We start from the raw sequence: 24,377 nt of genomic DNA, 5'->3' as shown, positions 1-24,377 counted from the left end.
AGGAACTTCTCTTGCACACTACTTCCATGAATAGTGATAAGCTCACTGGTTCTTGTGGGTGACACATCCACTTCAGCATGAGTCCAGGTGGGGGAATGAGGCTACTGAAAATCCCATGACACCTGGGCATGGGAGATCTCTCTCTTCTATCAGACATTTAAAGCTCCTGAAATGTCAGCTTTGCAACCCTGGAGGCTGGTCTTACTGATCTCTCTACAGAACAGACACAGGAAGGAATAATGCTAATGTTCATTAACCCTCCTCTAAAAACAGTTAAACTGCAGAGACCCAAATTCATATTTTGAACCTAGTTCAATGAGCTTATCTTCTACCATCCTTATTCCCCCTGGGGACTGTTTAGTCAAACGCAACTGGGTTTTCATCACTTATTAGGCCCAGTGCACAACAATGCAGCCCCCTCATGCTGCACCCAACACTTCCTTCCTGTTATGGACAACAGCAGCAGTGACAAGTCTCTGGCGGTTTACAGTACTGAACCTATGAATAAAAAGAATGCAAAGCATGTTTTTCTCAAGCACTTCACTGTCACTGTATTGAGAGTCCAGGGATTGTTAAAGAACTTAGGTGAGATGTATTAATGGAGCAGCCACCCATCACACTTCCATAGAAATGAGAATACCCATTTTGCCCACGATATAGCAACACAGCTTTGAGTATGGTCTAGTTTTAAGTGTTTGGGTTACCACAGCTTCCTCTGGGAAATTCACTAACATTAATGAGATGTAAACTCAACAAAAGAGAAATAAATAATGTTTTTCACTGTATATCCTTACATCTCCAGATGAATTGGTTAAGGTTTACCTTTGGTAATCCAGAACTGTTAATTCACTGAGTTGTTCAAGAAACAAATTCTTATCTGTATTCTCATAATCAACACAGAGACACAGAATATTGGCTGTCCGTGCAGGTGCACGCTGAAATCACATGCAACCATCAAGAGCATCTCTCGTATTACCTCTGAAAATGTGCTACATTGGTGTGACTGGAACAGGAGTCTCACTGGGTTAGAGACAAGAACACAGGCTGTGGATCACTCACTGCTTTGATATCAAGCTAACCAAAAGTTTAGACATCTCCAGAGCAGAATAATGCAAAGGGTATTACGTTTAACTTGAAGGTTAGGTTATTCCATGGATATTAGCCAGAGTATATGGAAAGTTTAGGAACATGAAGTAAGAAGTGTTGGAATGTTGACAGAGGCAGAGCATCAGTTAAGGACCCTGTATCCTCATACCTCTGAACTTCACCCCTTCAAACATGGAAGGGCTGGAGTGTGAAGAGTTTGGAGTGGATTATTTAAGTGTGCTATATTCATCCTTTCTGGTTCTTAATCTGTCTCTCATTATCACCCTTTGCTCAGTGTAGTCAAAGATGCTAATGTAAACACTCCGCCAGCCCAGAGGTATGCGAAAGTCAAAGTTATATAAAATGAGGCAGCTGAAATTACGTTAGAAGGAAAAATCAGAAGCAAAAACAAAAAAAGCACAATAAAAAGATAGGAAAATCAGAAGCAAAGAATACAGAAGAAATTTATTGAAAGCACAAGTACAGACTGACCAATAACTGCTTTCTACAATCTGAACAGTAAATAATAGATCTACAGAAAGGTACAAAGTTTGTTATAAAATAGTTTTAATTTCAATTCTTTTTGCATTACAAACATTCTTTGAAAGAGGCAATGGAATTTTGATGTTATATGTGGTCACCCTCCCACAATACTGAACCTGTAATAGCTGTTATCAAAATATACAATACATCTGTTCACCATAAAAAACTGGGTTTTGCTGCCCCCTCATGTCTTACAACAGGTATAAAAAAATTATAAATATTTACACCCTTTTGTTACTCATTCTTTACATGCAAACATAGGGATCCAAAGGATAAACCCACAGTTATCTGGGTTCTGGGGTCACCTCAATTCATTTGCTTGCATCTTACAAAATATATAGTCTGTTTGCTGACCGATCGATCCAATGTTAGCAGCCAGCAAACAGGTTTCATTCCAATAAGCCTCTTCCCAGTTTCTTGGGTGAGGTTGATTGAATGCATTTAAAAATTGAACTGCAGCTGTTCCACTTGGGTTGCGCATGGATCTCTCTTCAAGGTAGAATGCTGCCTGTGGCGTTTTCAAGGGTACACATTCAATAGCTAGTGTCCCCTAGCTACAAGGGAAATTGTTTTACTGTTTTTGATCTGAGGAAAGGGAGATGAAGCAAATTAACTCTGGTTGATAGCAATGACTAGAATGATTGTTAATTTGCGCTATTGAGTGCAAGATGCTGGCCAAGAAAATCTGGTGCTTTTCAGATAAGGAGATAAGACTTTTCTGTAACAAGCTTATAAGGATCTATGGTAACTGGAGCCGGCATCTACTTGTTAGCTGAGTCCTTTTTCAGCTCAAAATTGTGGGCCACACTATTGTTTCATTTAAGATGGCTTCAAACTCCTTTCAGCCACAAGCAAGGAGAAGATGGAAATAAGGCAGGCCAGTACTACCAAGCTCATGCCAGCAACCCAAGCTGAACCCTCACTCAGACATCACACACTTCTCCAGCATAGTTCACAACCACAAGAGCTCAGAGAGGAACTAAGAAAGGTTAAGACTTTTCCAGCCCCTCAGTGACAGGCAAGTCAGGAGCTTCCATGCTAGGCAAGGAAAACAACTTGCAACACAGAGAGAGACAATTAAAAAACAAACTTTGGTCCACTATTTGCAGAAAAACCCTGAAAAAGTATAAGATTATTGTTATTTTTGCATCCACACAGGTTGCATGTTAAAGGGAAATGTAAGGCAACATCGGATTATACAAAATAGAAGGCAGAACGGCACGGGAAAGAATTGTTAAGCCAGAGGAATGGTATTTCAGTTTAACAATGGTTTTGTCATTTGGGAAAAAACCAACTTGCCGCATTCTACTACTTTTAACAAATTTCCTTCCTATAACTTAAAAAGATCTGGGCTTATAGGTTTAAAAAAAAGTAAAAAAAACTTTAGCCTGGTCCATTTACTCAGTCGTAATCGCTACTTTGAACACCTTTCGCTTTTTAAAAAAGCTCTGCTTAGCTTAACATGTTGTATTTGTTTCATTACATTACTCGTCCTCAGTCATGACCTCAGCCTGAAACTAAATTCCTGCCCTACAGTTTCAATTACAAAAGAAGAATAAAATAAGTACAGTATACAAGGGTAATACCAACAAAAGGAGTAAATTTAGATTACGTTTATATCTTATTGATCTATAAAAAAGTTACTTAAACTATTTCTTTTGCATATAAAGAGATTAGAATATTTGGTCAACTGGAAATATTGCTAGGTACAGATGACAGCAACTGCATCAAAAAGTATAATACAAGGATTAAAACAAAAGCTCAAACGCTGAAGACAAGCTACAAGAATGACGGTGGAGCTACACTGGTCTTGTTAATTGTCAAATCAGGGGCATGAAGGTGACACAGATGAATGTCTTTCTAACCACGGGATAGCCAAAAATTCTTCAAATCCTAGTCAAGTGTTTAGATTTATGTACAATTCAGAGAAGCTCATACTGATTTGTTTTCTTCACAAGTTTCCAACAGTGGTTAATTTTATAGCTTGATCAAGGCTCTTGTGAAGAGGGAGCCTGTCACCTTGCTACCAACATTGGAATATAATGAGGCCATAGGAATGTTTCCCCATGCAGACCTTTCTGCTTAGTTTGAATGAAATAAACCAAGCATAATTAACTCCCACCTAGAAGAGTATAGAGATGGAGATAAAACCACACGAGGACTAGAAAAGTGGCAAGAAGATACATGATACTATGCAGATTATTAGACATTTCATGGACAGTGGGACAATCAATTGCCTAAGGAATTAAAGCCCAATATTTTCTTTATCCACTCTGCCAGCTTTACTTGTCCTTCATTACGAGTTGATCCAACAACCAGAACTCACTTGTTCTCCTCAACCCCCCCCAATCTAATCGTAACAGTTCAGATGATGATCTTCCCCCAATAAAAAGAATTTAAGGCACAGGATAGCAGATGCACAGCTTAGAAAACATTACCCTAAAACCCTTTGCACTGGGTGGGTTAGGATCTCCCGCACACCATGTACTTCCCAAGATCCTGACTCAAAGGCGCTAATGTGAATTCACACAGTGGTTTCTGGGTCTTCCAAGGCTTGCATGGGTAAAGAAAATAAAAAAGGCATCAATGTGAATCCTGATAAGCTTGTTAGGATCAGTTTTTGTGGGGGGTTTGTTTTTGTTTTATTTTATTTTATTTTTTTTTGAGAGGGACGTGACGGAGGGAAGAAGAGGAAAATTCCCAGAGCAGTTTCCAAAGTGTAAACTTTAACTTGTGATTTTTTTGTCTGAACAGCCATCAAGATTGTTATCCCATCACTGCAAGGTTAGCAATATGAATTAGATTTAATTTTTTTAAAAACCGGTAAACTGATTTCTCTTTAAAAAAATAAAATCTCTGGTCTTTAAGGTCACTTCAGCTGCATTTTTAAAGTGGCTTTTTTTTTTCTGGAATGATGGAAGTTGTCTCCTAGCATTCAGCCCTTTAAGGTCAGGGCTGAACCCATGAGGTTTTAGTCAGGTCCATTCTGTCTCATGCCTTCCAAAGCTTTAAATGGTGGACTTTGAGAAGGACACACGCAGGTGGTGATTCTCACCAAGGTCATGATTATGGAGCTCAATGAGTGACTGAATGGCTTCTTCCACAGAGCCCATCTGGATTAGAGCCATCTTACGGTCCTTCCTGCCAAGACAAGTCAGTTTTAAGTCATGTTTGGTACTGTATCTGTATAGCCTCACTCTTGCTGACTCAATAGAAGTTTTCTTGTCTGATGCTGAAAGCCAAACAAACATCTCAGCAGGCAAAAACTGCTCATTAAAAGGTTTATTCCTTTCCTCTCACAGGACTGAGTAGTCTCTGCAATGAACACATGCATCCAAGCCACCAACCCAGTCATCTTAGACTAAATTTCATCTCCAGCACTTTATGTGCACCTATTATCCTTGCCCCCATTCCCTAACCCAGAGATATTCAGGAATGACAGTTCCATACAACCAATAATTCAGCCAAGCTAAATTTCTGGTCTGAGACAGTTACTATCCAGTGCTTTTAGCATCTTCAAATTCGTGGAGAACTCACTGGTAGATTTCATTTACCTTTACCAGTTTTCTCCCAAGAGGACAGTTTTAAAATCTTAGACTTACTGGAAGAATTTGAATCCTTTCACCATCCCACCATTGCTTGAGAACAGCATCTTAAGGTCTTCTTCAGTTATTGAAGGTCTAAAAGAGTCAAGAAATTACAGTCAGTTTTCCAGTCAACTGGTCTGAACTAGGACTGTATGTCTTAACTATATATTTTACAAGTTCCTTTCCTGAACTCTTTTCTACTGTCATTCTTGCACTGGCATCCAAGATGCCAGACTGCAGAACGATGGATAAGCATTTCTTCTTGTTACCCATGGAATATGGCATTTCCCTTACTCCTGATGAGTGAGTCATTACTTTACACTATGAGACACATTCTGGTAACACTGCTAGAATTTAGAATTGCAGAGTTTTGATGCTTGTCTTGCATATGCATCTTTTTCAGAGTGACTGTGCTCCTGCCTTGCCACTATTACACATTTTCCTCCCTCTGGAAGTATTTCCCTTGAAATGCTGCAACATTCGGAATCACAGAAGTGAGCCACTAAGGTTTGCCATGGGCAGAAAAAACACCCCGAAAATAAAAGCAGACAAGCAATCACAGATCCAAAAACATGACTTACGTAGGACTCTCCCCCGTCAGATTTTTCAGAAATAAACTGATCTCTACGTTACTATAATTTGCCTTATTGCCACCACTAAACAGTTCACAGGAGCACTGGGATTTAATTGTAACTTTTTTTTTTATTAACCCCCCCCCCCCCTCCAAAAAGTTATAAACCTATTCTGTAACTGTTCTTTGAGATGTGTTGCCTATGTCAATTCCACTTCAACTGTGTGCATGGCCAGTGCATTAGTGTTAGATATTTTCCCCTTAGCAGTACCCAACAGGGCAGAGCATGCACCTTCTGCTGTCTCGCGCTGCTGCGTGATGGCATAAAAGGGCATAGTTGACACCTGACTACCAACTCCCTCAGTTCTTTAGATGGGAAGGAGGGTGAGTGGTGGAATAGACATGCAACATCTCAAACAACAACAATTACAGAACATAGTAATAGTTTTCTTCTTGGAAGTGATGCACATCTCTATTCTACTTCAGGGCACTCACTAGCTCTTCAATCTCGAAGTGGGATCAGAGTATCTGAATGACGACATACTATATACACAAATCTGGCACCATCTCTAGACTGCTGAGAGATGTACAAATGTATTGAAGATCAAATTGCAGCCCTACAAATGTCCAGAACAAGCAACTGACCTAGAAAGGCTGCGTGTGATTTCGCTGAAAGTGCTAGCACCTTGTCCAGTAGAGTTACATCAGCCATGTCACGTTACAAATGTATACAGGAGGAGGAAGTCCACAACGAAATTCTTTGAGATGAGACTGGAAGGCCCTTCATCCTGTCCACAACCACCACAAACATGGGCCTAAACTGTTTAGGGCTATCCAAGTGAAATGCTAATGCACTCCTAACATTCTTCTCATCCTTATGAGTATGAGGTTCAGGAAAGAAAGTTGGTAAGTATATTGTGTGATGTGGAAGTGAAAAAACTGGATGAGAGCAAAGGTATATGCTCCTATCCTTGTAGAAGACTATCTACAGGGAGTCAGATACCAGGGCTCTCAATTCTCCAACTCTCCATGCAGAGGTAAATGTTACCAAAAAGGCTATCTTCACTGACACATGAAGCAATGAACAGGTAGCCAGAGGTTCACCAAGTTTAAGTCTCCAGGGGGAACAGGGCTGCCTAGCTGGGGATCTAATCTATCAGACATTATATATATATATATATATATACACACACACACACATATATATATATTAAATAAATAATCTATCAGATATAATCAGACTCTTCAAAAACCTTAGTGACATGGGTTTGGAGAAAAGTAAGTGACAACCAAGAGATATAAAGCAGAGATAGCAGCAAGCTGCACCCTGATAATACCTCCACTCAGTCCTTTCAGCTGTAGGAGGCAAGGAACATGGAATTTTCTACTTGGACACCTAAATAACTTCATTTATGGTGAGCGCCATGTGAAGGCCCCACAGATCCAAAGACATGAACTAATCTGTCTGAGCCCTCTTGAACTACTTTCAACTGTACATCTAGGGAGGAAGTCACCCTCTTTAAGAGGTCCTGGTGAGCCCTGTAACAGCAGGGGAGAGCGGGGAAAGAGAAAACACTACACGTTATTGCCTCCTAAGATGATGAGGCAGAACCCAAGAATGACTGAGGTCAAGCTCCAAAGAGAGATTCACTAAAGCAGATTGCCCATGTTTGGTACCAAGCTCAGGAGTGGCTTCCTGCAGAGCTTCGTGATGTCTACTGGAGGATGTGCAGAGGATCTGGAGGCACGAGGAAACCCCCATGGGTTCCAATATGGCCACTAATATGGTGCCAGAGCCCAATTTCTTCCAAGCCATGGCTTCCTAGAAGCAGATTAATGGAGAAGCTCTGCTGGATACCAGGGGTGAAAATCCCTTGGGAGAGTGACTGCTTACAACTGTGACATAAGATTCCACTTCCAACTTGAACTATTAACTAGAGTCATCTGAGCAAGCAAGCATGGTGCCTCTCTGAACCAAGGAGCTGTGCCAGCAGTCTGGAGAGGATGGCTTTAAGGAAATCATAGGTGGCTTGCCATTCAACAGCACTGTACAAGAGGTACCAGAGTGGCCAGAGGTGCCCATGGTACTTGGGACTGAACCCAAGGGGCTGGCAGTTCCACAAGTGTCTGTTGGCACGATGCAAAATGATTCTTGAACCACTGGCAAAGCCAGCACCAAGAGACTTAGACTGGGTGCTATGGTATATGTCTCAGACATTGATGGCACTGGGAGATTCTCTTGCTGCAAAGCGAAGAGGAGATAAACTATAGCACCACTCAACAGGAAGGTGCTCCCTTAGCGAGTGGTCTCCATGGCATCAGTATCCATGCTGGAGTTGAAGACCCTGCCAGAGCTGAATGGATATATGCACTAATCTCCTTTCCAGCTTGTTCACTGGACTTCCATGATGGGGACCTTAATATCCTGGATGCTGAATACCAGGGTGCAGTCTTGTAGTCGTCCTTTTTCAGTACTGGAGAAGGAGACTGGCACCGAGCCTCTGCCATGACTGGAGGAGTAATCCTAACTGAAGCAGAGGCATCTGATGCCCACCCCAAAGGAAAGGTTATGAAGATGGGAACAGGGACTCCTTCCATAAAGAGGTGCTTTAGTGTGACTGTCTAGTCCTTTTTAGTTCTGGGCTTAAAGTATAAGGTGCAGATGTGGCACCTGCCCTGATCTGTGCTTCTCCTAGATACTTCAGGCATCAGCTTCTTGCATCTTTCAAAATTTGAAGCCTGGGGAAAAAGGGGGTAGTTCTGCCTTTTATACTACCAAGCAGCAATGCAAGGCAGAAGAGGGCGCATGTGCCACTCCAAGGATACAATTAGGGGAAAAAATCTGACTCAAATTCACTGGATGCATACGCACCTGAAGTAGAATGGACATGTGCAAACCACTAAGAAGTGCTACCAATATCAAATTATTTTCTAAAAGACCAACCATAGAAGCACAAACCTACTTCAGGACTGATGACTAAAGGGACCAACTTGGACAGCTGGTGCCTTCAGGTTTCTGAAAGAAATGGACCTTAGAACTAGAACTGCTGTGGGGAAATCTAGATGAGTTGACATAATGGAAGTTAGGCATGTGCAAGAGCTGATTGTCCCCATTTTAAGATGAATGTGGCCAAACTTAGTTACACCTAGAGAATGCAGATCTTAAATTAATGCTCCACAGAACCTGTACCCAATACCCTCTTCACTTGCAACGTGTGCCCCTTTTTCAGAGCATATATACATTCCTCACATGGGTACTTACGGGATATTGGAGAGGTGAAGGGTAGCAGAAGGTGGGAAGATATTCTGGAAGTTTTTGGAGCCTGGTTTCTTGAAACGATGTAGAGGAGAGTTTCCATAGTCTTTAGTCAATCCTTGGTCTTCCTGTCCCTCACGGGGAAGCTGTACTGTCTGATGCTTGGATAGGGTGATACGGATGGGTTTTCCATTAAGCTTCTGACCATTTAAGTGACTCATCGCTACAACAATTAAAAAATAGAGTAAGGGAACAGAAGCTGAAAGACTAGTTAAGGTTGACATTTAACCCAAACCTAGAATTTCAATCAAATCCACTTCCCCTATACAGACTGTCCAAAAACCAAGACACCTATCACTACTATTTATTAACCTGCACCTTTTTATAGTCTCTGCCCATTCTTGTTTTACAATTAGCAGATTGTCCAGCATACCACCACCAAACCCCAGCCTATTATGTAGGCAAGCAGTTCAGCGCGTGGATACTTATTCTGCACCTTTTGAAGAGCAACATTAGTATTGACTATCACTCTTCCATGGAGGAGGTATTTTGATTTATTGCTAACTTGACTACCATAATAATATGGTCCTTTGTTGGATGTTAAACCTTTAAACAAGCAGCAGTGCTATGAAAGACTGCTACAACAGGTCGAGGAAGGGATAGTTCAGTGGTTTGAGCACTGGCCTGCTACACCCAGGGTTGTGAGTTCAATCCTTGAGGGGACCATTTAGGGATCTGGGGCAAAAATCTGTCTGGGGATTGGTTCTGCTTTGAGCAGGGGATTGGACTAGATGACCTGAGGTCCCTTCCAACCCAGATATTTCTATGATTCTGTGCTACCAGAGTGATGCAACAGAACATGCTTACCAAGCTGGGCCTGGTTTCCGTCAGCCATTTGAACTAAGGCATTCTCCTTCTTATTAAATAAGATTTTCACCCTTTGCACATCACCATAGACTCCTTCAGAAAGTGAGGAGACAAGGAAAAAAGTCTTTAGGCAGGAAAAGAAAAGTCTCATCCAACTTTATAACAAATCAATTCAACACCAAAATCATCCACAACCAGACTGATCTCATTCCAACCAAGTTTATTTATTCTGCTCTACTTAGGGGGAGAAACTTATACACAGCAGAATAATAATGGAACAATACATTAAAGAAAATAGATATGGGTTTCAGCAAAAAGAAAAAAATTTAACTGCCAAAGGATTGAACTGGACAATTTAGCATGCTACCACAAATTTTAAACTCCTATCAAAAGACATGCAAAGCAATAAACCATGCATAACTGAACATAAAAATAAAGGCAAACTAAACTGAACAGCAAACTATGTAACAATGTAAAAAAATGAAATTATGCATTCAAAAATGGCAAACTGCAAACTGTACATTTTTGAAGTATCAAAAAAGTAATCTCAAATAAATGAAAAACAAGGTAATAAAGTGTGAATAATAACATACCGAAAAGAATAAAGAGGCATTGGGGTGTAACTCTCTTTAGAGAACAGCAGAGCAAGGCAGCGGAGGGACAGGGAAGAGGTAAGGAATCGAAGGGGAGAGCGAGGTTGCACAAATCGTCCACAACGAGGAAGGGCAGAGTCCCCGCAGGAAATGGCGAAATTGGTTGATGGATGATGAAGTTTTCAAGATGGTTAATATTGAAGGGCAGGTTGGTTTCCGAAGAGCAGGGTTTTTGGAGGGGGGATTTTTTTTTTTATTTTTTTTTTTTGTTTCAAGCAACAACAGGAAGCAGAAGTACCGTGCAGTCAGTTGGCAAAGAAATTCCGGATCAGGGGAAGAAAAAAAAATTCAGGGATGGGGGAGAAAAGAAAAAGTAGCAAAAAACACAGGTCAGTAAATACATAAGGAATATGTAGTGTTCCATCAGTCAGATTTACAGATTTCTACATACAATACTTGTTTTATAGGAATAGTTAATAGGTTTTACCTAGTGGAACACAATGATAAAGAAAAGCATTTTTACTTAAGATATACATAGAAGGTAAGAGACAGTATCACTGCGGAGTGACTTCTAGAACGGTAACGTTAATGATATCCCAACCGTCCTTCTCAAAGGAATGATTCAAGACTTTTTTGGCCTCTAAAAGAGAATGAAACCTGTACTAACGTCAAGCTAAAAACAGCGTGACAACACTCAAGTATCTGCTTAACACAGGAATGTTTAGTGGACATGATTCGTGTTGCACACTTCACTGCAACTAAACTAAAGGAGAGCAGTCTCAACATAAATCATTGCTTCCAAAGCCAAAGATTAACTGGAATAACTGCTGCACCACTAACTATACATCAGAATGAATTGCTAAAGGAGAAGTGTCTGCTGTAAGGGGACACCACCACAGGTACTGGAGGGGAACGGAGATTTTCACATACTCAACACATTAATGAAGCAAGTATCTTACTGCAGAGGTCAGTGTGCCAATACTAATCAGCAAGGGCAGTAAGCAGAAAGAGCCTGTCCTCCCAGGGCACAATGATAATTCAACCTGCAGGCAAACACCAGCTCACACAGTCTACAATAAACATGGAAACTCAATGCAAATGGGAGAAATCTGGACTTCTCCCTACCTATCCCACTTTAGCTCTTAGGATTTAAAAAGAAATTTCACACATTACTAGAGGGAGAGAGTCACTCCAGGTAAATACGGTCTCTTAAGTATCTAGTTGTTGCATAGGTAAGTTTCTAAAATACTGATTATACAAGCAGTGAAAAAAGTTTAAGTCTGTTAGTTCACTATAGGTATCAAAGTCTCTCTAACCCAAAGACAAGCTGGATGGATAGTGAAGAGGCCATCAAAAATGCAAGGCATGACGTAATTGCTTAATTCCTACATTCAGGCAAAAACATATGTTCATACTGTTCAGAAATGGCTCTTTAGAAGCCTAGTCAGTTTACAAAAAACTAATCAAAATTCCTAATTAAATGCCTATACAGAAAAATGGATTCTGCTGTGCCTGTCATTGACACTTGGGCATAGCACATAACATCTGGAATCAAAGTGCATCTAAATTTCATGATATTGATCTGAAAATTATAATGCCAGCCCTTTGCCAGTTAAGGGGCTCTCCATTTGTTTTGTTTAGGAAGTCACTGTTAACTCCTGAAACATCATAACAAGAATTTCCACTCTAGGGACAATTTCTAGCCTGTAATCAGAGCACCCGAGAGTGCCATTAGCATTATCTCATGCCCTGAAGAAAACAGTAATGATAGTCAGGTGAAAAGAAAAGTCTGAAATTTGATTGATTACATTTGTTAATCAATGAATTAAATATTTTGATTATTCCTTATCTCATCCAGACTTCCCTTTTGAAGCAAAAGAAGTTTTACAGTTACTTTGACATGACTGATAAAAGTTTTATAATTACACATAGTAGGAATTAAGTTTTATGGGCAGTCTTACCAGATATAGTAAAGCATTATTTTTCAGGCAGTAGACTTATTTTCTAATGCACAAACTGAAATATAGTCTACACTTTCAATCCAACAAGCAGCCAAAAGTTGACTTAATAGAAATACGTTTAATTCTTATCAAATGATCTTTTATATTTCATCCTTTTTTATTAGAAGGATTGTTCCAATTTTACTTGCCTTCATTTAAAAAAACAAATATTTTCAACTCTGAGAAAAGGTAAATGGAATTGAAAATGTAAATTTATGAGTTAAGAGCATAAATAAAGAAAAACTTCAAGGAATCTTGGAAAGGAAAAAAATACATGTGCGAGCACATGGCAGAGGGAACACTGCAGAGGTACAATGAAGCCAAGCTGGCGGGGGTCGGGGGTCAAGACATTAAACAGAAAGAGTAGAGGGCAGAATGAACTCTCTCTGTAGTTCTGAATTAATGTATAAAATTAGAACATGCCAAGGAAGGAAGGGAGGGACTTTGCTATTCTGTGACCCAAATCACACAAGATCCATGGGAGTGGGTGGGAGATTGTAAAAAAACAAGGGAGGGACACACACTGTAGCTTTATGGGACCAGAACAGACAGGCAACACCCTTGGCTATCAACCAAGGAAGAGCGAAGATTTCAATTTAAAAGACAGACCCCCTGTTTCCCTTTTAGTGGCTAGAGTATTGATCTGCTTTGAGATTTAAGACTGGCAGAGCACATTTCATCTGCTTTTCTAGTTTTGCCGTTTCCTTTAGGACACAGTAAGATTTCACTTTCAGTAAGTTCCACCACAATCTTAAGTGTTCAGAAAGTGAAAGCAGAGGTAACTGGAAGGAGAAAAAAGTGAAATTACAACTCCACTAACCTCAGGGTTCAGATTGCTAACCAGCAGAACGGAGTTCCCTGCCCCAGTGAGGCCGGGAATGCCCATCCGTCCTGCTGCAGCCGCTGCAGCTGCTGCTGATGGGATAGCCAAAGGAGCAAGTGCTCCATGAACGTTTGGAACTGATAAGCCTGGAAATTAAAGAATATTAGCCAGTAAAGAAATTAACAGCATGTACTCTGTCTGCTGCACTAGAAGGGAGCACTTCAAACCCACCACAGTCCAAAAGCATTTACTCTAATAATGAGAAGTGCCTCCAATTCTGATACAACTAAGAAGGAAATAGTCATCAGTTCTTCTAACAGTTTATTTCGCTCTCTTGTGGTGCCAGCTGCATGACAGATGCCTCTGGATGCGATCTGGCTGGTTTTAATATTTTACATGTTCCACAGGCTGCAGAACTGTATGAGTGCAAAGCCTCAATTCTATGGGTGCAGGAAAGGTACTACAAGCAGTGAATTTGTAACACTATTCCAAACAATGCATGCCACAAGTGCTTCATTCGGTTACCATGCATGCAATGAAAACAAATATTATACAGTACCAGTTATTCATTACTCAATCTGAGAAAGGATTAATTTTATGTACAGGCATTTCTATGGTGCTCTTTGTAGGTATGCGATGCTCACAATATCAAACATACATCTCTAAAGGTACATCTATACTGAAAAAAACCTGTGTAGGAGCAAGTCTCAGTGCCTGGGTTGACTGACTTGGGCTTGTGCTACAAAGCTAAAAATAGAGATGTTCTCCCTCAGGCTGGAGCCTGAGCTCTGAGACCGACCCCCCTCGCCAGATTTTGGAGCCAGGGACAGCTGACCCAGGCTCTGAGACTGTCAAGGTTTTTTTGCAGCACTGACTCCTTTCAATTTAGCACTTTCAATCTTTAAGTACTGATAGAGCTACTGGTTGATTTCTTTCATAAATGATCATCATCATCTATGGGGCATATGTACAACCTCCTTAGAGGGATGACACATTAAAGAGGTATTGATGGCCGACAGACCACCTGGTTCATGACTAAATTTGCCCATAGACGTCTCAAATTCCATTTAGCTATGCTGTCTCTACAGTTTATTGGTAACTCATTCCATAGTTTACTATATATAATAAAAAGGAGCCAACCTAGTGCTTAGCCTACTATTTGAAGTTCAACACAAGTATTTACTATCCAAAAACTGAGAAGGGTTTGAGAATGACATATTAAAATTGGCACATCAGTCATATCTGCATCATTTTGATATCTGCAATGATCCCTGAAGTTCATAGGGCTGTCTATTTACCACACTTAAGTTTAAATATTAAATCTTTATTCAATTAGAAGTATTAAAACAGAATGGAAAGTGGTTTCCAGTTTCAGAAGAAGCTTTCATGTTAAGTGCTATAAAGTTAAATTCTAGTGCCACTAACATACCAATTTTGCTATGCTTGGTACAGAGTTCAGAAACAGATGTAATGATCTTTACTTTCAAAATACTACTTATGACTGTGTCTTGGCTTCTTTCCCCTCCCACTATGTTGATTACTTCATTTACAGCCACACTTGTCCATGTAGATGGATTCAAGGACTTCAGTATCTTCCATTTCCCTATTTTGTCTACTTATTACAGGACCAGCTCATTCCATATCCTGTAATCAGCACACAGACTTAACAGTTCAGAGGGAATTAATATTTATTTTTCTAACCTAATGATCTTAAGACAACTTGGGTTGAAGTGGCTGTTCAGTGACCAAATGTTTAAAAAGGCACTGCTCTAGCACTGGCCAGCATTTGCAAGGTAACCTAAGGAATTCAAGTTTAATGTTTAGAATACAGTACCTGCTTGAGGAATTGCAAAGGCAGGAGGAAAGCCAGCTCCTGCATATGGAGAGGCAGAAATTATTCCTGGAGCTCCTATGAAAGAAAGAGTAAGACAGTTAAGTCTATGAATTTAATTCCAACAGACAAGACAACCCCACTTCAGACAGCTAGTTTGTATAGTCACGTCTTGAAATGCATGTAACAGAGTACAGACTAAGCTCCTAGACAGATCACAAAATTACAACTGTCTCTAAAACCCAATAAAGCTACTAAATATTTCTTTTAAGAGTGTCACCACTGAATGCCAAGAACCAGTTTCCTATTCCAAGTTTAGCTTTGAAGACACTTTCCTGCTTTGAAGCAGCAAATAAAAACTGTTCTATCTACTTTGTACTTTTGAAAAGGCTACTACTTTTTCCTATGTCATGTCAATTTCAGTATAACACCATTCTCAAAGAGCCAGGGATATAACTAGTAACTTCCAGTCACTCCAAATCATTGACAGACCACCAGGTGGCACTAATGGCACAGCAAATGGACAAGCATCTGCAAGGATTCTTGGTAAAGGGAAGCAAGATGGCTTATCAAAGATGCATGGTAAAATAAAGAGTACAACCATATTAGTGTTCCATGTTATTAGCTTTAGACTTATATGCCACCAAAGAGACTAAATGGAGATTAAATTGACTGATCCAATGCAGAATAATCTATTGGTTAAGCAATAAATCCAACTTTGGATACAAGTCTTGGTTACCGCACAAATCGAACCAGCAGGAGAAAAAAAAAAAGACTCAAATACTGTCTATGGGGGTAACTCTTCTGAATGGAAGTAAGGAGTGTTGCGAAAAACGCATTAATGGGTTACCACCAACTTTCCGCTTTGCAAAATGCAGTTTCAGAGCTAACAGTTAATTTCAGTATAGAGGGGGTAATTATGAAATGAAAAGGAGGAACCAGATGTACTCCACTAAAGATTGATACTTATTGTTCAGGGAGCAACATCTCATTCTGTACAGAAAGTGGTTTGAATCAACAGTGCAATGAGCAATTACGATTTGTGAGGTGTCAACACTCAGATACCTTCACTACTTGACTCAAGTTCTGAATGTTGAAGCCCACAATACACAGACTTTTAGGAAGAAGTCAATATATTATTAGAGGGGCTCTCTTACCAAAAGCAGCTGCCATGGTTTGATCAAGAGAGGGCTGGCTATCCCCAGAAGGTAAATCTGGTCGTGTGTAATCTCTGCTCTTATCATTGTTGTATTTAACATTGAGGCTTGTGAGTTTGGAGAAGTCAATGCGCAATGTGCAACAGGCATTGTAGATATTCTGCCCATCTAAAGACTGCAAAAAACAAACCAGAGCTCTTTTACCTTGTCAAGTAATACCTTTATGCTAAAGAACAAATCTGATTAGCCTGGATAGTTATCTTAAAGGTGTAAGAATAAGAGCAAATAGCTTGCTTAGATAACATGCTATAAAATTATTTAACAATATCCTGACACTTAAAATTTCACTTTCCATGCACTTAATGGTGAAACTCTCCCCCAATTACACATAGAAAACCTCAGTGAAACAGTTGCACATGTGTAAGAGCAGGATTTGACCCTGTACTATTATAAACATTTCCATGCAACAGAAGCAAGACACAGCTGTTCCTAGATCTGTAGAAACCCTCTTTTACAAGTCATCCCTTAAAGGTTTAGATGTGTGGAGCTGCCAGTGTACTCACCAGTTTGGCATGCTGAGCACTCACAGGGTCAGCATATTGTAACAGGGCCTGGAACTGGTTGTTCTTGGTGAATGTAATTATTTTCAGCACTGTGCCAAACTTGGAAAAAATCTGCAAGATAAAGTTTTCATACCATCTCATCTCATGTTTCTAATAGTTCTCTTTGTACCTCCGCTTTTCACAATAAGAAACTTCAAATAAAGGCACTTTCATCTTTTCATCTAGTTTTTATTAAGATCAGAATGGAAAAGTAACTTAGCAAACAGGGTGTTAAAACATTGCTCAATTATGTTCTGATTCTGTTTAATGAATGGCTTGTGGATCTCTGCAAAAGCTTACTGAATTTGAATTTCCAAATCTGTATTATGCATGATTTTAACTTTCCTGTGTAAAAAACTTTAGTATGACAATGCTGAAACCCTGCTAAGAGAAATATTTTAGTAGTTTCCCTGAAGAGTTATTTACGTCCACTGGAATTAAAGATGGTTAAGCAAAGCCACTTTCCTGTTTTGTTAGGTTAAAAAACTGGTAACTTTAATTTGCATCTTTGTCTTGAAGTCAAGGTGACTAATACCATGTATGGCAAATAGTTTAATATGGATTCTTCAAAAAAGAGATCCAAATGCTTCCTCCAACTAATAGAAACATCTGTGACAGTTTGTACCTTCCACTGCATGCATGCTTACCAACATGAGAAAAACATTATGCATTCATAACTAGCTACCTTTTAAAAGATACGATTAGATCCTTTCCCTGTGTGTCTGAATCACAACCAGCTACTATTTTGAAGTTGGGCTGTTCTCAGAATTACTTTAAACTCACCTTCTAGCTGGATAATTGTGCTGTTAAAGCATCTGTTGTAGTATTTGCACTTAGTGTATTTCTGAATGAGGGTTTGAAGGAAGAGGATGCTTCACATACAAAAAAATCAAGCTTTGCATTTTAAACTGAAGAGACACTGAACAGAACAAAATTATTGTCCCTGGTGCCCTCTGCAATTAAAGAAATTAGCCTGGTTTAGTTGCACAAAAGTAAAATTTTAAGTTTCTATTTTAAATGTATGCTTTTGTTGCACTTGTGCTACACTAGTTTGTTATGGTTGACAGCATCTATAAGAATTTAAATGTGGCACTTTTTACTAGCATTGTATGTAATGTCCATCAACTAAAGTTTCCTGGTTTAAGCCATGACACTATTTCACTGACAAACTCCCTAACTTTACCAGTAGTCTCACTGAGACAGTTTTGCCCAGTATAGTCTGCCTTACCACTGTCTACACTTCAAAATTTTCCTAGACAGAATTTTTGACCTATTCTGTATTCCTTATTTTTTTCTTCACTGCATGAAGGATGCTCTTGTGTTTATTGGACCACAAGTCTTGAACTCCTATCACTTCAATAGACTTCACAGGACTAGATTTCAGGTGGGGAGTGAACACTAGCAAATTAATGCAATGCAATCCAATACTGTGAATGTGACTTGGCAAATAAAAATTAGGGGATACTACAGGAAGTGCTATTACTTTGTCATTGACTATTCAGCTTTAAAAACAGCTGGCAATGTGAAAATTTTGATGTGCCAGCCAACAGTTTATCTGGATTCTCAGAGATACTTTTGTGTTTTACATTGCTAAAAACACATTTATGTATTACTGTAAAGGCACATGGTGCTTTACAGATGTAAACATTCCGGGATGCAAAGACTTAACCTAAGACATAAGAGAAAAAAATTGAAGGGATGATCACATGAAGGTGGTTTTGGATAAAACAACACTGCTCCATATGAACTGCTGTTGCCATTTCTTCCACATTGATCTGCAAGAGGAAATTTGAGCATAAGCTCACCTGATGCAGGACATCCAGAGTGACAGGATAGAAGAGATTTTCCACAATGATCCTCAAGACAGGGCTCTGACCTGCCATTGCCATTCCTGCATCCACTGCAGCAGCAGAAGCTGACAGTGCCAGGTTTCCAGACTGAACAGAGTTCACTGCTTGCAGAGCTGCCTGGGCCCGCTGTGGAAAGAAACATCCTGTCCGGTTAATACTGCAGGTAGAAGTACTCAAGTGTAATTTTTTTGTTGCAAGTTCCCCACTTAGAAACTATCGTAGAACACAACACTGATCACTACAACTGGAGACTAGGAGTTTGTATAAGGAAACTTACGACTAAGAGCCTGTTTGTGTACCAGTACATTTCAAAGTTTCTGGCAGTGGTTGCACACTTCAGAGCCAATAAGAGCATTGCAACACAAAAATGCAAACTAGACGTTCACACGCATGAACTGCTTACAGGAAAAAAGACAGCTAGAGTTAATCCTTGCTATGATCCCGTTACTAGTGATTGCTTCCCCTCCACCAACCCTCCCAAAAGCCTAAACCGAGTGATCTTGTTCAACATTTGTTGATGCCAGGTCTGTGTTATTCCATAATAAAAAACTTCTGACTGAGCACACCCACACCCTAGATGAAAAGTCTGGATTACTAGCATCATTACTTGGACCCATGCCAAACAAGCTGCACCAGTAACATTTCATTTTATAACTGTTATTAGGATCATGCTAGAAACACATGTAACAGGAGTGAGGAAAACAGAAAAAGGCATGGAGACAGAACTATCCTAAAAGTAACACCACAACACACTGGGGCTTTACCCTTCTAAATGTGCAAAGAATACTCCCTCATCCCCAGGACTGAGAATTAAACAAGAATTAAGGCTTCTGGTTATGGTGTTTGCAAGTGTTTTCTGCTGTAAAGAAATACAACTGGCAAGTCAGAGCTGAGCTTTTGACAAGCTATAGAAACTGACAAAACAATGATTAATGAGAAACCTTTTTTAACTATTTAAGAAGTTCAAACAAGTTTACAAATCCTTGATGTTTTAAGGACAGTGAACTTAAAAGAAACTTGAAAAAAATACTTTCATTAAATGGAGAGTCTCTCTTTGTGGGGTTCCTGTTCTGAGACTGTTTATATATCAGGCTGGAAACTGGAATATGCACAACATTACTATTTCAGATACCTGGGCTCTTAGAATCACATCTATGTTCACTTTACTTAACATAAGAATGGCCATACTGAGTCAGACGAATGGTGCATCTAGCCCAATATCCTGGCTTCTGACAGTACTCCATGCCAGATGCTTCAGAGGGAATGACCAAAACAGGACAAATTCAAATGATCCATCCCTGTCATCCAGTCCCAGCTTCTGGCAGTCAGAGATTTAGGGACACCTAGAAATGGGATTACATCTCTGACCATCTTGGCTAATAACCATTGATGGATTTATCCTCCAGGAACGTATCTAATTCTTTTCTGAACTAAGTGATGATTTTGGCCTTTATGACATCCCCTGGCAACGAGATTCACATTGTGCAAAGGAATATTTCCTTATGTTTGTTTTAAACCTGCTGTCTACTAATGTCACTGGGTGACCTTTGGTTCTTGCATTATGTGAAGGAGTAAACAGCACTTCCTTATTTACTTTCTCCATACCAGTCATGATTTTATAGACCTCTATCATATCTTCACCTGTAATGTCTTTTCCATGCTCAGTCCTATTCTTTTTAATCTCTCCTCAAATGGAAGTTGTTCCTCACCCTTAATCATTTATGTTGCCCTTCCCTGTGCTTTTTCCAATTCTAATATATATTTATTTATTTATTTATTTTTAGATGTGCAACTAGAACTGCACGCAGTATTCAGGGTGCAGACATACCATGGATTTATATAGTGACATTATGATACTTATTGCCTTATCTAGCCCTTTCCTAATCCTTCTTAACATTGTTCACTATTTTGACTGCAGCTGCTGCCTGAGCAGACAGATTTAAAGAACTATCCACAATGACTCCAAGATCTTTCTTGAGTGAAAACAGCTAACTTAGTCCCCATCCTTTAGTACGTATAACTGGGATTATGTTTTCCAGTGTGCATTACTCTGCATTTATCAAGGCTGAATTTCACCTGCCATTCTGTTACTAGTCATTCTCTGCAGTGAAGATCAATGCAAAGAATTCATCTGGCTTCTCCTCAAGAGCCTTGTCTTCCTTGAGTGCTCCTTTAGCACTTCAATCACCCAGTGGCCCCACTGACTGTTTGGCCCCCCTGATTGCAGGCTTCCCGTTTCTGATGATCTTAAATTTTTTTTCCTGTTTGTGTGTCTTTTGCTAAATCTCAAGTTCTTTTTTGGCCTACCTAATTATATGTTTACACTTGATTTGCTGGAGTTTATGTTCCCTTCTATATTCCTCAATAGGATCTGATTTCCAATTTTTTCAAGGAAGACTTTCTCTAACCTCTTCTTTTACTCTATTGCTTAGCCATGGTGGCATCTGTTTGGTCCTCTTGTTTTTTTAGTTTTGGGGGGGGAGGAAGGAGGAGAGAAAACATTTAGTTTAAGCTTCTATTATGGTGCTTAAGGTTTCCATGCAGCTTGCAGGCATTTCATTCATGACTGTTCCTTTTAACTAACTCCCTCATTTTTGTGTAGTTCCCCTTTTTTGAAGTTAAAATCTTCTTTTATATTTTCCTCTCTACCAGGAAGCTTAAATTTAATTACATTATGGTTGCAATTACCAAGCAGTTCAGCTATATTCATATCTTGGACCAGATCCTGTGTGCCACTTTGGTACCTCCCCCGTTGTGGGTTCCAGGATTAGCTGCTCCAAGAAGTAGACATTAATGTGGTCTAGAAATTGTGTCTCTGCATCCCATCCTGAGGCAACATGTACCCAGTCAATATGGGGATAGTTGAAATCACCCCTTATTATTGGTTTTCTTGTTTTTGTAGCCTCTCTAATACCCCTAACAACAATCACTATTGCCATCCTGGTCAGATGGACGGCTGTTTACTCCTATTGCTATACCCTTAAATCAATCAAGCACAGAATTTCTATCCAGAGAGTCTCTACGGTACAGTTTGATTCATTTAAGTTTTTTACATTGTATTTGACTAAGCTTTCTTTCACACACAGTGCCACTCCCCCACCAGCATGACCTACTCTGTCATTCCTATATATTTTGTACCCAGGTATTACCATGTCCTGTTGATTATCATTGTTCCGAGTTTTATCCTCATTTAATATCAGGCACTCAAGTTCACCCATCTTAGTATTTAGACTTCTGGCATTTGTATGAAAGCACCTAAATATTGACAGATTTAAGTATCTATCTTTATGTGCTAGGCAGTTGTTATTGAAGGACAATAAAAAGAATTACTACTCACTGCCTGGTTTGGAGAGTTGTCTGTTTTGAGTTCCTTGTGGTTGGAGAACTGAATGTAGATGGGCTGGCTTCGAAGGACTGGAGTGACTGTGGTGTAGTAACTTACCATGGTGTTGGCTGCTTCCTCAGTATTCATTTCTATGAAAGCCTGCATAGGATCACAAATGTGACATGCCCTGGTTATTAGCACAGCTGCTTACATTAAGGTGACAATCTGAACGCGGAATGGTACCATGATGTGACCAATGGAAGGTCTTCTATACAGAATATTAAGTGAGATTCAGGAAGATGTACAGCAGTAGTGTGTTCAGAGTCTGTTTACATGCAAGCCTTCAAGGCCACTTGCTTGTACAACAGAATTGCAAGAAGTTTTCAACTAAGTCTTGTTTTAACAAGAGACAAACCATATTGAAAACAAGTGAGTTCACTATGCAGTTACAAATATCAGCTTCATTTGCTTGGGTCTCATTTTTAGGACTTCAGATTGCAATTTCTGGCAACAGATCTGCTATAAAAACAGTTTGCAAAAGAATTTCAGTAATCAGACTGAAGAGACCATCAATTCTGACAGTGCCAAAAGTGTGACAGTGACACTAGCTCAGACTGAAGCATTACCCCAGATTTCAGCCTACTTTCACTTTTTTCATTTGTAGATATAAATCAGGCCTTACTCTTGTATATTTTAAATTTACTAGCTAAAATCTCCCACTTTTTAAAAATATCATATAAACTAAATAATGACTGTTGCATGAAACCACATGAACTACGTATTAACACATGTAACGTAGAACCTCACTAATTCTCTGCTAATCTTCAAATCTGCTTATTCTTATGATCTCATACTACTTCTAACAAAGATGCAGATGCGCTGCAGTGAGTCATTACTTTTGATATACAGTATAAGTATCAAATTAAAAGATCCACACTTTATTCTCTGATTTTTTGCAAGTATAAAAGTATTTCATGTGATACAGTAACTGTAAAACTGTTTGCTTCTTTGCTTTCCAATTTATAATCCACAATGGATTTCCTGGTCACCACCTTAGCGCTAACCTACTACACTGTCCAACTGGGGCTCGGCTTTGACTATTCGTTACATTTTTAGGCCTCCTTTAACTTCAAAAGTTAGAAGTCCAAAGAGGCTACTGGGCCAGCATGACTAAGAGCTGGCTCACATCAGTCCTGTCTAAACTACTCTCCTGCTTTGTATTTTACAATCAATATAGAGATGTGACTGCACGCAAGCAGCATTTGAAGCGCCTGAAGTCAGAAAAGACGGTGTTTTTGAATAGCTCTTAAATTAAAATCATCTTGAAACAAAAAATGTATCTGAACTTAGTAACTACTATCTGGCAGTTGTGAAAGTTGTATTTGCAAGATACATCTTATTTGCTGATGCTATGACAATCGTTTCAATCAAGTCTCCCATAAAATCCCTACTTACAGTTGTTGGGACAGTACCTGATTTTTTCCTTTCAGCATTAGAAGATTGGTGACTTTGCCAAAAGGTAATCCCAAAGAAATGACTTCTGCCTCTGTGACGTCACTGGGGAGTTTACGGACGTGGATTACTCGCGAAGGGACCCCTGCACTTCTACTGTCACCTTTGAATTTTTTGCTGTCGTTTCCATTAGCTGAAAAGAACGAACAAGCATTGTTGGTTGTTACAGTTCCAGATGATCTGAGATAGGGCATCAGGTTACCACTTTGTCTTGCATTTTGCCTCCCACATTCAGTTTCCAACTCACCAAATTAAGAGAAATTCCATGCTCAGTCTAAGGCAACCCAAATATGAAGACACATGGTTCTACTCATTTTTTCAAATTACATAAGTGAGCTGAGTGACTTAGCAGCAATGGAATCACAAGTTAACTCAAGTGGCCATTTTACCATTTGTTTACAGTATGTCACAGCCCATATTTCTTCTGAGGTTTGAGACAGTCTGCTTTTTCCTTTTCACTTTGACTAGTATTATTGGTGGTGAAGCTGCTTTTTGAGGGGGCTCATGCCTTAAATAGGCAATATCAAAACACAAACATATGGCAACTCTAGACTTCATCTTAGCTCAGCTGGATTCTGCATCATCCGATTGCTAGCCATACATTGTTAGCTAGATGATATAGCTTGGCAGAAAGACCAGAAGTTAAGCAGAACATAAGATAATTCTGGAGGATTGTGTTAGCTCAAAGTTGCAGAATTTGAGGCAAATAAAGCAAACCATGAAATGCAGCATTCTGCACTCAAATACTAATGAGTTTATCTAGAGCAGGATTAT

The 24,377-nt window shown here is 39.5% G+C and overlaps 1 protein-coding gene across 2 annotated transcripts in view; it reads right to left on the bottom strand.

Annotated features, from left to right (window-relative positions):
• Positions 1-1,525: 1,525 nt before the first annotated feature.
• PTBP1 (polypyrimidine tract binding protein 1) overlaps positions 1,526-24,377 on the bottom strand; it is a 45,996-nt gene continuing 23,144 nt past the window's right edge. Inside the window, exons 4-15 of one of the 2 annotated variants that reach the window (XM_032783958.2) lie at positions 23,564-23,736; positions 22,104-22,250; positions 18,722-18,892; positions 16,878-16,988; positions 16,315-16,489; positions 15,161-15,235; positions 13,324-13,472; positions 10,504-10,537; positions 9,911-10,003; positions 9,050-9,266; positions 5,232-5,309; positions 1,526-4,770 (exon numbers count right to left, since the gene is read on the bottom strand). In XM_032783958.2, coding sequence (XP_032639849.1) covers positions 4,638-4,770; positions 5,232-5,309; positions 9,050-9,266; positions 9,911-10,003; positions 10,504-10,537; positions 13,324-13,472; positions 15,161-15,235; positions 16,315-16,489; positions 16,878-16,988; positions 18,722-18,892; positions 22,104-22,250; positions 23,564-23,736 — 1,556 coding nt within the window. In that variant the 3' untranslated portion in view covers positions 1,526-4,637. The remainder of the gene's footprint in view (positions 4,771-5,231; positions 5,310-9,049; positions 9,267-9,910; positions 10,004-10,503; positions 10,538-13,323; positions 13,473-15,160; positions 15,236-16,314; positions 16,490-16,877; positions 16,989-18,721; positions 18,893-22,103; positions 22,251-23,563; positions 23,737-24,377) is intronic. The other variant, XM_032784031.2, reaches the window with a different exon arrangement.

The sequence above is a fragment of the Chelonoidis abingdonii genome, chromosome 11 (genome assembly GCF_003597395.2).
Source record: "Chelonoidis abingdonii isolate Lonesome George chromosome 11, CheloAbing_2.0, whole genome shotgun sequence".
Lineage (NCBI taxonomy): Eukaryota > Metazoa > Chordata > Testudines > Testudinidae > Chelonoidis > Chelonoidis abingdonii.
The sequence above is the reverse complement of the archived record's forward strand: the minus strand, read 5'-3'. Positions and strand labels throughout refer to the sequence as shown.